This window comes from Zonotrichia albicollis, chromosome Z, assembly GCF_047830755.1.
Source record: "Zonotrichia albicollis isolate bZonAlb1 chromosome Z, bZonAlb1.hap1, whole genome shotgun sequence".
Taxonomy (NCBI): Eukaryota; Metazoa; Chordata; class Aves; order Passeriformes; family Passerellidae; genus Zonotrichia; species Zonotrichia albicollis.
In genome coordinates this window covers 16,476,236-16,488,845 of record NC_133860.1, presented here as the reverse complement: position 1 = coordinate 16,488,845, position 12,610 = coordinate 16,476,236, and the positions used below count along the sequence as shown (strand labels likewise).

The 12,610-nt window shown below is 42.1% G+C and overlaps 1 protein-coding gene across 1 annotated transcript in view; it reads left to right on the top strand.

Annotated features, from left to right (window-relative positions):
- Window positions 1-12,610, top strand: part of CCBE1 (collagen and calcium binding EGF domains 1) — a 95,633-nt gene that overhangs the window by 73,529 nt on the left and 9,494 nt on the right. The window contains exons 4-6 of the mRNA XM_014268282.3: window positions 2,321-2,455; window positions 3,160-3,297; window positions 8,386-8,492. Coding sequence (XP_014123757.2) covers window positions 2,321-2,455; window positions 3,160-3,297; window positions 8,386-8,492 — 380 coding nt within the window. The remainder of the gene's footprint in view (window positions 1-2,320; window positions 2,456-3,159; window positions 3,298-8,385; window positions 8,493-12,610) is intronic.

The following is a 12,610-nucleotide window of genomic DNA, read 5'->3' as shown; positions in this document are numbered from 1 at the left end:
CACCAGCAGGGATATTTGTCCTTCCTGGACCCTTCTGCAGCTTTGTGTGAAGGTAAATGAGGCAATGGACATGATGGAGCTGTGCTGAGGTGAACATGTTCAAAGACTGGTTACATCAAATTTGGCGACAGATGGATAAAAAGAACTGGCATTGTTTAGTCTAGAAAGAAGGAGACTGAGGGGAGACATGATAAGAGTTTTTAGGTATGTGAAAACTTGCTGCAAGAGGGAAGGTAAATTGTTCTTTATGGCTGAGGAAAAGAGGACAAAAATAATGGGCCTAAGTGTCTGCAAGGGGAGTTTGGATTAGATATGAGTAAAAAGCTTTCTGTCTGCAAGGATATTTCATCTTGGGACCAGACTACTAGGCAAGCCACATCCATCCCTTAGGGAAAAGGAAAACTAGGAAATGTTTATGCATAGCTACTCCTGCTTGTGATGGGAGATGGCCCCTTCCAGCATTGCTTTTCCTGATTTTGTTGGGGCACAACTATTCATGGAAGCACAGGGAGGCCAGAGCTTGTTTTGCCTCTGCTCTGAATAGCTGAACGTGGCACAGGCCAAGTCCCACACATGAGTGGGTACACTGGGTAAGGAGCAGCTCGTTCACCCCCATGCTGGACATACCATCCTGTTCTCACTCTGATTTTGTTTCAGTGGAAAACAAAAATTGCAACCATGCCTAGGAAAAATACCAGCAATCCTTTAAAGCTGGGACTATTTAGTAGTGCCAAATATAATAGGAATTTACAGCCCAGGATCACCTAAAGAGTCCAAACTACCCCTAGACTGAGCAGTGTGAAAGCAAGAGTTATGATTTTCTTTCATGACTCTGCACTATTGGACACTATTTACTGCAGGGGGTCCTAGCATTGCCATTCACCACCACAGCACTGTGGGCAAACTTCAGTTTGGGAAGAAAGAGGGAAAGAAAGGATGTCTGTTATTTAGGAGATGACAAACAGAATGCTTGGCACTATTACAGGAGTATGTCTATTAGAACAGTACATTTTTTTCTAAGGGGTTCTGGTGTGAGATACAGCATCTTGTTAAGTCTCAATTTGCGCTTTTCCGTATTTTGGCATGCTGTCACTTTTAACCCCAGTGCTAGGCATGTACTCTATATACTTTGTACAGAAAATGTGTTTTCATTTGTTTTACCATCTCTTAGCTCATTTTAATTGTTTGGAACAATTACCATACCCAGAGGTATCTGCTAGTCATTAGGGTGAGTCAATAATGAGTTTTAATTATGTATATGGAAACACAGTGCATGCTTTGATGGAAACTTGCTTGAACCACTTAGATTTTGTTTGGACAGGTTTGGTCTGGGGCATAGAGGAGATATTTTTGCAGTGGCCCCCAGTGCCCACTCACTGGATTGTCACAGCCACCCGGATGCTCTCTGCAGGGTGATGTTCTCTGGAATGGTGACAGAAACTGACGCTTGCTTTGGTGTAAATCCTCACCTTGGGCAGGCTGTGCCCGAGCTGGTTTTGAGAGCAGATGCCACTCGAGGTCCTGGTGTCTCCTGGCAGATATTCCCCATGGTGCTGCAAAACCCTCACACCCATAGCTGGGAGGTGTCCTTCAGCCCAGCCCTGCCACCAGCACCAGCCAAGGGCCACATGCAGCCCCTGACAGGACAGGGATGGGGGTCAAACCCCACTGTGCTCTGGTGCCCATCCCTGAGGCTTCAGTTCTGCTGCTACACAGCAGTGAAATTAGAAACAGATTTTCCCTCCTTTGGGTTTCAAATAGGGACTTCAGTCTTTTGGGATTTCAATGACATACCGTGATCTGCACACTGCAGCTGTTAAGAGAGATGAGTTTGTAACAATGCACTGTTTGCCAGAAGGGTTATATCTGGCTTCAAACAATTAGCATGTGATGTAATTAACTTTTCCTTGTGATATACTTTCTGCCTGTCTTTGGCAGTTAACCTCGTGGTTTTTCACAGTATTCTGCATAAAAATGTTGCTATCAGGCTTAATCTCTTGAAGAAAGCTAAAAGAATGTTTTAGGTAACTCAATATTTCTTTGAAAAGAACTCCTAAAATCTGCCAAATGCAAAAGTGACTCTTGCTTAGCAGCTTTAAGAAATAGTCTAACTACTGTAAAGCTGTGAATAGCAATTACAATTTTAATATATTCCTTTGCTTATGTCTCATGAATGTTTTATATCTACGTTCCTTGAGTCCTTAAAAACAATGTAACTGAACTTTATATTAATTAGCAGAGAGGTGAATTGTTTGCAATCTAAGTTACATCCATCTACTGACTTTGATATTTTTCCTAACCATGTTTTCCTCTCCTTTAGACTATGATGTCTGTGCTGAAGCTCCCTGCGAACAGCAGTGCACAGATAATTTTGGGAGAGTCTTATGCACTTGCTATCCTGGATACCGCTATGATCGGGAGAGGCACAGGAACAGAGAGAAGCCTTACTGCCTGGGTGGGTAGATGAGCATGTTGAGCTCCTCCCTGGTTAATGGTTTATCCTGCTCCCTTCAGACTTTTAGAAGTCAGTTTGAATCTGAAATCTTTCTTATTCTCATTATTTTCACAGAAGAAATGCGGGAGTTAACTATGTTAAGAATTGAGAGATGTAGATCTCCCTGAAATTATTAGGAGGTATTACCTGCTACAAGACTTACACACCCAAACACTTGGAAGTGTTGGGCTTATGTAATTTTTCCTTTAATTCCTCCTGCTGGTTGTGAGCCATATATACTGAATATTGAAGCATTATCACTAGGCCTAATTACTAAAACTAATCCTTGGGGTTTGACTCGGCCAGTATATAATTCAGGATCATTTACATGTGGTCCTGCTGTGGCTAGTCCTGCCCTCCCTGCGTGGTTTGCCATGCCAGGGAGCCAAGGTTTGCAGGATTGAGCTTTGCTTGAGAGCTTTTCAATGCAAGAAGACTTTCAAACAATGTTCACTGATAAAATGCCAGGTGTGTTAATAATTCTAATGGTGCAGCTTGCCCAGAGCTCCAGACCAAAGACTTCAGCTTCAATTGTAATTGTGGTGTTCCAACTACTTGTTTGTTTGACCACAAAATCTCTCTTTACCTCTAAAGAAAGTCTTTTATTGTGTTGGAGGTCTGAAACCTCCAGCTACAGGGCATTTTTAATCTCTGCTTCTCTCCAGATATCGACGAGTGTGCCACGAGCAACGGGACTCTATGCTCTCAGATCTGTGTCAACACCGTGGGCAGCTACAGGTGCGAGTGTCACGAAGGCTACGTCCGGGAGGAGGATGGCAGGACATGCACCAAGGGAGATAAAGGCAGGTGCTAGTGCAGACTAAATGTCCTGGATGCCTAAAGGGTTGGTCTGTCACGAAGAGGAACTGTTCCCAATGCTACACTTGGAGCCGGGGGTCCAAAGCTGGGATGTAGCTGATGCTCCTGGGGTATCCAGGCAGCTCTCTGGGCACCTGAGCACCTGTGGAGCAGCCCTGCCAAACTCTCTCCTCCAATGCACAAGTACACTGGGGGATGTGGAAGGCATCTTTTCCTAAGGAGGCAGAATGGCTGAACAATGAAATTTACCATTACAGCTTCAGTGAGGTCATTCCTGCTGGATCCAGTTGCTAAAAGCCATAGTTTGCTCCAATACTTGCCTGGATTATAACTTTTTGTGGTCCTGAGCTAAGGAGACCCAGGAAAAAATCTTAACAGATGAAGAGCCATAAAAATTTTCACTGATTTCACCTGTAAATTAAATAATTTCAGTAATTTTAATTTGTATTGACACACCCACATCTGAGATTAGCAAAAGGCCCTGGGTTGGATGGCTAGTGCCCCTTGGCCCTTAGAGGCTCAAAAATGTGTGCTTGGGGATCCAACACATTTTCTAAGCCTCGCTTAAATCAATTTCTAAATTACATTGACCAAGACCAAATGCTGCTGACCTGTAATTATGTCAAGTTGTGTGTCTTATTTTTTTCTTTCTTCTTCGTTTTTTTTTAATGGAATGTAATAGGAAATGAGCAAATGTAAGGGCTTGTTCTTGCATCTCACTGTTGGTTCAGAGTGTACACATGTGCTGTGCACAAATTATTTTAAAGGTTTGACCTCATCCTAGTTAATAGAATTTAGAATACTACAGCATTTAGAATACTACAGAATAAATACTGATATGAAAATTTAAAAAGAAGGGAGGAAGAGAACAGTGGTCTGAAAAAAAAACCCGACAACTTTTGATGAATGGTGAGTTACCACAGGTTCATCAATTAATGCCTGAATGTGGTCTCACAGTGTGATCCAAATCCCACTGGATGGCCAGAGCAATTTATAATTTTCATTTTCATCTGAAAATGTGTATCTGGGGCCACTCCATTAGCTGTAATTCTTCCTTATTGTTTTAAATTTTTTTTCCTTATCAGAGTGTGTGTGTGCATGTATGTGATAAATAACCTAGACAATCCCCCTACAAATAGGAGGGGTTTTTAAAATATTCCTCTGGGTAGTTCAAATTTCTTTATAGAGTAATGTCCAAAGCATTCAGGATAACCAACCATTCAAAATATTCAAGGCTATAAAAATTATTCTACTGTTTGAAAACCACCATTTTTACACTGAATGTACCCCAGCACATAAAAGTGCCAATTCCAGCAGATAATCTCGGATGAAACACCCACCATCTCTCCAGATATCTCCCCAGCCAGCTGTGCGAAGTAAAGAAGGATGCTTTCTGGTCAGTTAGCTCGCTGCACTTCACACAGATGTTGGGAATTTTGGGACCCCGGGTGGACACGACACGAGGAGCCGTGTCCGTGCCCGTTCCCAGGATGGGGTTTGGCCGTGCGAGGAGCGGCTGCAGCGCCCAACAGCGCCTGCCTTTATCTCCACCCCGCGGCCGACCCAGCCCTGCACCGCGCCCTGCCGGAGCGCCTGCCCAATGAACGCGTCGTTCGCTCTTCATCACTGCCGGAACATCCACGTTTTATCTTAAAATTTAGTGGGAGAGGCAAAACCACTATACCTCTCTCCTTTTCTAACGAGGATGCCTGTTTTCCGGGAGATACAGCCGTGTTCTCATTGTACCAAAGGATGCGATTCTGACACTTTTTTGGCTCTGTAAGTGGCTGTGATGTGGTCACCATTTTTTCGGCTCTGTGAGTGTCCTGACACCGAGCTTTGGGTTGGTTCGTGGACGCAAGAAGAGGGAGCATTTTTTTCTTGCAGCCACATTCACATTTGGTGGAGACAATGCAGCTACCCACGCAGAAGCAGGCAGATGAAGCCATCTCAGCAGGCTGAGCCCAGATAATCCAACACAGATGATCAGCTCAAGAGCCCCCATGCGAAGACTGCCCGCAGAAGAGCTCCCGCAGAGCTCTCCCCTGCCAGCATCTCCTCCTCCTCTCCCAGCATCAGCAAGGCACGGCCTCCATGCCCATACACAAAGCACTCCCCAAGCAGATCCCTCAGCAATAGGTGCCACAGGGCTCACCAGCATCTCACCAAGATTAAAGGGCTCCCATCCTGTGTAAGATAGACTTTGTGTTCTGAGAGCCTCTATGAAATGGGGCTGCTTTAGGCCTTCTTCAAATTAATTTCAGTTTCCTTATGTAAATCTGTGCAATGGGAACAAGTTATATAAGTGCCTTGCTCAGTGGTGGCCCAGCTGAGCCTGGTAGGTGACCTCGCTTTCTGCACCATGTGTGGGTGGCTCCATCTAATGGCCTTTTGCCTCTGCTGGCCCATCCTAGGTGAATTCTGGCTTTATCCACACTTTGTTCTGACTTTTCTTGTAGTTTGGTCCTGATACAGGGTTGGATGGGGGTAGAGCAAATGTTTGATGGATGACTCCTTCCCTGGGCAAATCATCACTTCTGTCTGGTATGAGTTAGGGGGATTCCACCTCTCTCCTGAGATGCAGCTCATGCTGGCTCATACAAGGATCTTGGACTTCTTCCTCCAACAAGTCAATCCAGCCAGCTTTGCAGAAATCTCACTGGTATGGTATTTCCCAAACATTAGCTGATCCCCCCAGCACTCGTCTCCATGGATTGTTTTATCTATGCTTGTCAGCCCTCTGTGTCACATCCTTCAGGAAGACAAACTGGGTTCTAAAATGAAACACAAGGCCAAATTCACCGCTTCTTAATCTGCATATAATTCCACAGATTCTGGTGGGATTGCATTAGGTTCCAACAGCAGAGGCTCTGGCAGTTTCTCCACATGACTGTGTGTTGCTTTCAGCAACATTTCCTAACACAATGATAGAACTCATTTGGTGAGATAGCTATAAAAAGAAATCTTTCTTTGGAACAGTAAAAAATCCAGACTTTATTGGTCTTTGATAAAGAAAGAAAAAAAAGTTGGGTTTTTTTGGTTTTTTTTTTAAGGCTCCATATACATCCCTCTGTAACTCCTACACAGGTCCAGAAATGGGCATGTCAAGACACTGTGGTTTTCTAAAGGAAGATGAAAAATTGGAGATGGAAGAAGAACTCTGCAATAACTGACTTGTGGTCAAGAGCAAATTTATTTTACCGAAATGTAAAGTGGTGTCTTCATTACACCACATCAATTCCCTCTTAAAGAAAAAAAGCTCTGCATGGTGAAGATTATTTCAGCTACAAGAGAAAGGTTTATGGGCAAAGAGGGTTTGGAGGAAATTAAAGGTTAAAAGTTATTTGCATTAGGAATATAGGAGAGAAGGAGCAAAGCAGCATATACTGTGTATTCCAGTACCTTCACAAAAATGCTGGATCTTCTCTGGGAGGTCTTGTGGCTAAATAGTTTTGGATCCAGCATAGCTGAAGTTTGGTGAAATTCTATTCTGTGCTGCATAGAGTCCACTGGAAAACATCAAGTAATACCACCTGGTCTTAAACATTGGAGCCATCTGAGCACTGCACAGAAAGCTGATCAGGTACAAAACCTGTGCTGGGGAAAGGGCTGGGAAGCTCAAACAGCAGTGTGCTTGCTGCCATAAAAATGGTAAATAATATGTGTAATATAGGAAGGCTGTTGGAGTGCAGCCATGGGAACAGGCAGTTCATGACTGAGGAAAAAATCCAGGCCTTTGTGCCCCAATTTTCCAATCAGTACTAATAGCTCTCCTAAGGCTCCTGGTTATTCCAGCATCTTGCCCTTACATCTGTCTCCTAACTGATTAGCAGATAAGCTAGATTAACTTTTGACTTCTAAAATCAATATGCCTTTATAGGCAATGGAATAAACATACCTTCCCAAATATGTGCATAGGTGGTCTGTAGACAACCATCAGATGGTTGCAGTCTTCCACACTGGACCTTGCAAATTTTTAAAATCAAGTAACACGTAATATTTTTTGTATTAGAAGCTTCAAGGTTCATTTCAAAAGATGCAGATGTTTCAAAATCAATACACATTTCTGAAAAGATGAAGGGCATTTAATCCAAGAGACAAGCGTAACACAGTAACTCAGCATGATGCAGTTGATCCTTTTGGAAGACTTTGGAGATTCCCTGGCTTTAACAAGAGCACCTGCAGAGCTTTTCCATTGTGGGACATGCTCTGAAAGCTCAGTGTTCAAACACGCCCAGCAGCCCTCCCAGGTAACATCATACAAGGCTACATATCATGTGCAAAGCCTCAATAGACTTGATATTTCTCAACAATGTTGAAGTGAAAAAAAATTCACCTAGAGTTTACCAGTATGTGTCACCCTGTGGTTTGGAAACCAGATTTGTCTTTAAGCAGACATCTGTTACAACAATCCTTGTTTGCTTGCAATGCAGAACTGCTTGACTGTGTATGGTACTGGGAAAAGGACAAAAATAACATTTGCAATATCTCTCACAGTTTGAATAATTTAATGGATTCTTGAAAAGATCCTATTCATGCGTAGTATCAACAGATGTGACCCTTCCTCTTGTGTGGATTTAAATCCCTGTCATTAATCTCAATCCCCATCTCTGCCCAGGCTAATTCCATCACATGGAGAATAACCCATGATGATAAAGAGCAGTTTGTGCAAAATGAGCGAAATAAGCATATTCTTAGGGATTTTACTGTAATTTATAGCATATGAAAATTTGCCCTTCAGGGGACTATAAGTCAGTTCAGATCTACGGGGTTAGTCTACCCTAAACAAAAAGATAAAAGAAGGGGTGTGAACTTTTCCAGGTATTAAACAAATGAATTCTCTGGGGACAGTTAACTGGAAACAGCTGCTTTAAAAATGTGCTCAGAGCTGTCCCTGCAAAGTTTCTCCGCCTTACATAGAAATTCACAGTCAAGGATTTAATAATGGTAGGATTCCCTTCTCTTTTCACAGTCTGGGGAAATATAACAATCTTCAAGTTGCTTTTGCTATCGCTTTATGAATTTCTTTCCTTTGGATCTTTACATTTATAATGGAAACTGCTTTCTTTCAGTTGGGCTTCCTGAGAAATCTGAAAATGTGGCAAAACCGGGGACGTGCTGTGCCTCTTGTAAGGAATTCCATCAAATAAAGCAGACAGTTTTACAGCTGAAGCAAAAGGTATGAACACTGATCACTCATGTTTTTACCAGACCTGCGTGTTTTACAGCAACTGAGGTTAATTTCTATGTTTGGAGCTGTCACTGACATGTGGTTCTTGCACATACAAAGAGAAGGGCAATATATTTTAAAATCATGTAGGAATGATATCTCTTCCTTATGCTCTTGTACAATTTGTTATCAGATTGGTCCCCAAGTTCATGGAGCTGTGTTACCAAGCTCGTGGTAACAGAGTCTGACAAACACCCATCCCAGGCTAAGCCCAGGTTTCTTGGCAATCTGTGCTGGCCTGAGTTTTTCATTCACTCTGAATGCACAGGATTTTGGAAATTATCCACCTCTAGAGTAAGCATGTGCAAAACATTTCATAGATGTGGGAACATGATTTTTCATTAATAGGATGCTGGTACAGGATTCTTGCCAAATAAGTGTAGGACTAAACAAAAATATCACTAGGTTTAAATATGACTTTCCCCTTAAAAAAGAAAAACCCTCAGTCACAAACCTTCTGGTGTTTTCTTACCTATTCCCTTGCTAGTAGAGAATAATGCATTTAGAAACTTTTCCTGGGCTTCAATTGCTCACAATGTAGCTTCCTTTTGCATTTTAGTAGTGCAATAATGAAAGAGTAGTAGTGAGATAATGCAAAGACACAGCCTCAGATTTGGAGAGCCATATGCAGGGATGCAGGTGTAATGCCTTTTCTGGTGGCATCTCCTTTGAACACTAAGGTTCTTTCAAATTGAAGCTTTCTGTAGGAACATTCTCAGCAGATCATGCTGACAGGCTGCAATTATTTCTCCCAGGGTACTCAACCAATTTCTTTCCATTGTGTCTAAACACAATTTGGTGTATTCAGTCATTGCATTTGATGTTACTCATTTAATATTAGGAAGAAAGAAATATTCCTTATTAAAGTGAAATTTACTGAGGTTGGAGATACTCTTTATCTCCAAAATCTCAAAACATCATGTATTCCTTCTGACTCAGTATGAACACAAACATGGAAGTGACAGAATTTCATGTGTGATGGAAATTCTGTTTTTAAAAGAAAATGGTAGCAGAGAGGTTAAAAAAGGATCCATGCCTTTGAGTGGCTGTTTCTCCAGCTGTTTTCCATGATGCTGAGCAGGCTCACACTGACCTCCAGGGAAGGATCTGGGGGTCACATTGTTGGCCACATTGTTTGCTCGAGAATTGATTGATGGAACTAATGGGAGGTTTTTGTGTCTAACTTCTGCTGTTAGATGCTTGTGTTCAAAACTCATTCCAGGAAAACTCAGACCACTGAGACCTGTCATTGTAGGCATTTGTGTAGTAGCTGTGTAGCAGCTCACTCTTGCTTCACAGCTAAATCTTGTCATAGTCCCTAACTTAATTTTTCCCCCTGTATACCCCTAGTGAGACTTGATCGACCTGGCATCCTCAGAGGGAGCCCACAGGGTTGTGCTCCACACGGAAGGAGCTGAAAGAGAAGGTTCTCAATACCCTCAGCAACTGTTACCGCAAAGAAAAGAGAGTTTTTGTCTATGCTGAATGAAGACCTGGCCCCATGGTGCTTCTCTGCCCAGGGAGACATCAACCCTCATGTTTCACGAGCCACTTGCCACGGCCAAGTTCCCCTGGGGAGAACATCTCTCAATAGCTGTGGTTAAAGCTGTTCTGTTTTACATAGAAAAGTTAATTTCTGTCTGCTAGGGAGATGGTTTATGAAATGAGTCTTCAGTCTTGTGGTTAAGCTTTTCAGATTTTATGACCTTTATTCAAAATTGTGGTTAGCAGAAAAGCCTGTCATCCAATGGGATGCACTGTCCTGATAGACTAGAGGTCTGTGGGCAGTCCTAGGTTGATCTAAGACCTTGATGAAAGGAAGAAGAGTGGGAAGCTGAAAAACTGAGGAAAATATATCTGGCATGCTGACACGCAGCCAACAATTAAAATAAGAAAAAAAATGAGTAAGTTTGGTCCTATTGCACAGATGTGTTTAAACATCTTAATTAGAAAGCCATGTTCCACATCACTCCTGACAAGCACTGTCCAATTTTCTAAACCACAGACCTCCTAGAAACTATGCAAAACTCCAAATGCAACATGCAAAACAGCACATGGAAGATTTATTTCTAGAACAGCCTTTCTTTAGAATTTACTCTTGCTAATATTTGGATGCACATGGGAAAAACAACCAAAATATTATTTTCCAAGGGCCATTAGGATTTGGAGTCGAAGATGGAGAAAGCCAAGGTTACCCTGGACTAGGATCCTGGTTCAGTTAAAAGGTGAAACAGAAATTAGGCGAGTATATCCAATATCTAGGAGGATGTGAGTCAACAACAAAAACACATGGTTTGGCCCAGAGCATGTAACAACCATTTTCTGGCCAGAAGATATCAAAGAGCAGTGAGCTAGACCAGAGCCTGGGTATTTTGGCTCTCCTATTGTGTACTTCCAGTCCAGCTGAGTCAGTGGGGAAGCATGCATAGATGCTTTCACAGCAGCTATGTGATTTCTTTTCTAACTTACTCAGTTGTTACAACAGCCTGGCTGGCAGGAACCAGTAAATATTTAAGCATCAAAAGAGAATACACTTCCAAATCCACTTCGTGATGAGTCTTTGCCACTAAATGCGCATTTTTACTCCAGTCTGACCATTTGCAGTATAACCTGAAGAGTATTCATGGCTGGGTCTATGTACAAAGTGACATCTATTTATCAACTGATACAGCTGTAGATTCCCAGAATTAGATATTTACATGAGAGCTAAAAAGAGGTCTTTAATTAATCTGCCACTCAGTTGTGGCCACTCCTAAGGAAAAGCACCCACTGATAACACTGAAAATATTCTCAAAAAAACTACTTTAAAAATATAATACTCTCAGGTACACAAAGGATTTGACTTTTTGTCTCTGCTTTTGCTTGGCAGCATTGGAACCACAGAGTCCTTGACTGATTTGTGTCATGTAGTGGAAGTTTTGTACCATGGTCCTTGCAAGCCTTTCCTTTGTATACAGCCAGGAACAGCTGAGAAAGCTTCAAGGTCACTGGTAAACAAAACACACGTTTTCCTTTGAAAAAGCAGAGATGACAGCTCACCCCAGAGCTATAGGTGTGCTGAAGCCTCATTTTCTGTATGAAAACCAAATTCATAGGAGTGAGAATATAAGAAACACCCTCTGGGACTTCTGTGAAAATATGATCTCATCCGGCCACTGATTTCTGCAGGGGTGGAGTGAATATACCAAATTCTTGTTAAACATACATCATGATTCTTAATTTGCCTATAGTGTAGTCATCTGGTCTTTGGAACCGCAATTCTCTCCAAAACCTAACTCACAAATGGCTGATAAATCCTTGTGTTCCTGTCATCACATTTTGAGTTCCAGTCTCAAAATCAAACTGGTGTTTTGGAAATGCCACCAAGAGTTATTCCAGCATTTTCAGCCTTTTTTCCTGATTTGTTTTCTTCGTTCAGAACTGTCCTGTGCATTCAACCCCAAACTACAAGCAGCACAGGCTGCCTTTAAATTGTAATCCTTAAGCAATAACATGTTTGCCGAAGGAAATTTTCCCAGTTCAAGTAGGTACTGCAGGTGCATAACACTGTGCATTACATTAGGTTTCCAGTAATGGCAGAAGAATATATGTCAAATAATTACAGAAACAGGTAGGAGTCTTAAGAACAGCCCAGTTCAGAGAATTCCAGATAGCTGATAAAAAGCTTTGTCAAATAGCAGGAGTCATCATCTATATTATTCAATGCAGCTCTCACAGGCAAATGCTGCAGAATTCAGCATCAACTTATCCAATGAGCCAAATTCATTCAAGAAGCAACAAAGTTCACCCAGGGGTAGCTCTGCACTGCTATTGCTGGAATAGTTTTCCAGTTCAATTTGGCAGTGCAAAATCCCCAAGTCTACATGCAACCACTCACCACTAATAAACTCCTTTCCTCACTGCACACCAGCCTCTTGGCTCCTCCAGACATCCTTCAGCTGCCTCTTAAGAGACTAAACATTTGCAGAATATTTCTAAATATGTTTAATTATTAAATACATTCAACTGGATAGGTGAATGTTTCATGGATAATTAAACAGGTAATGGATAATGACAGTTTAAAGTGT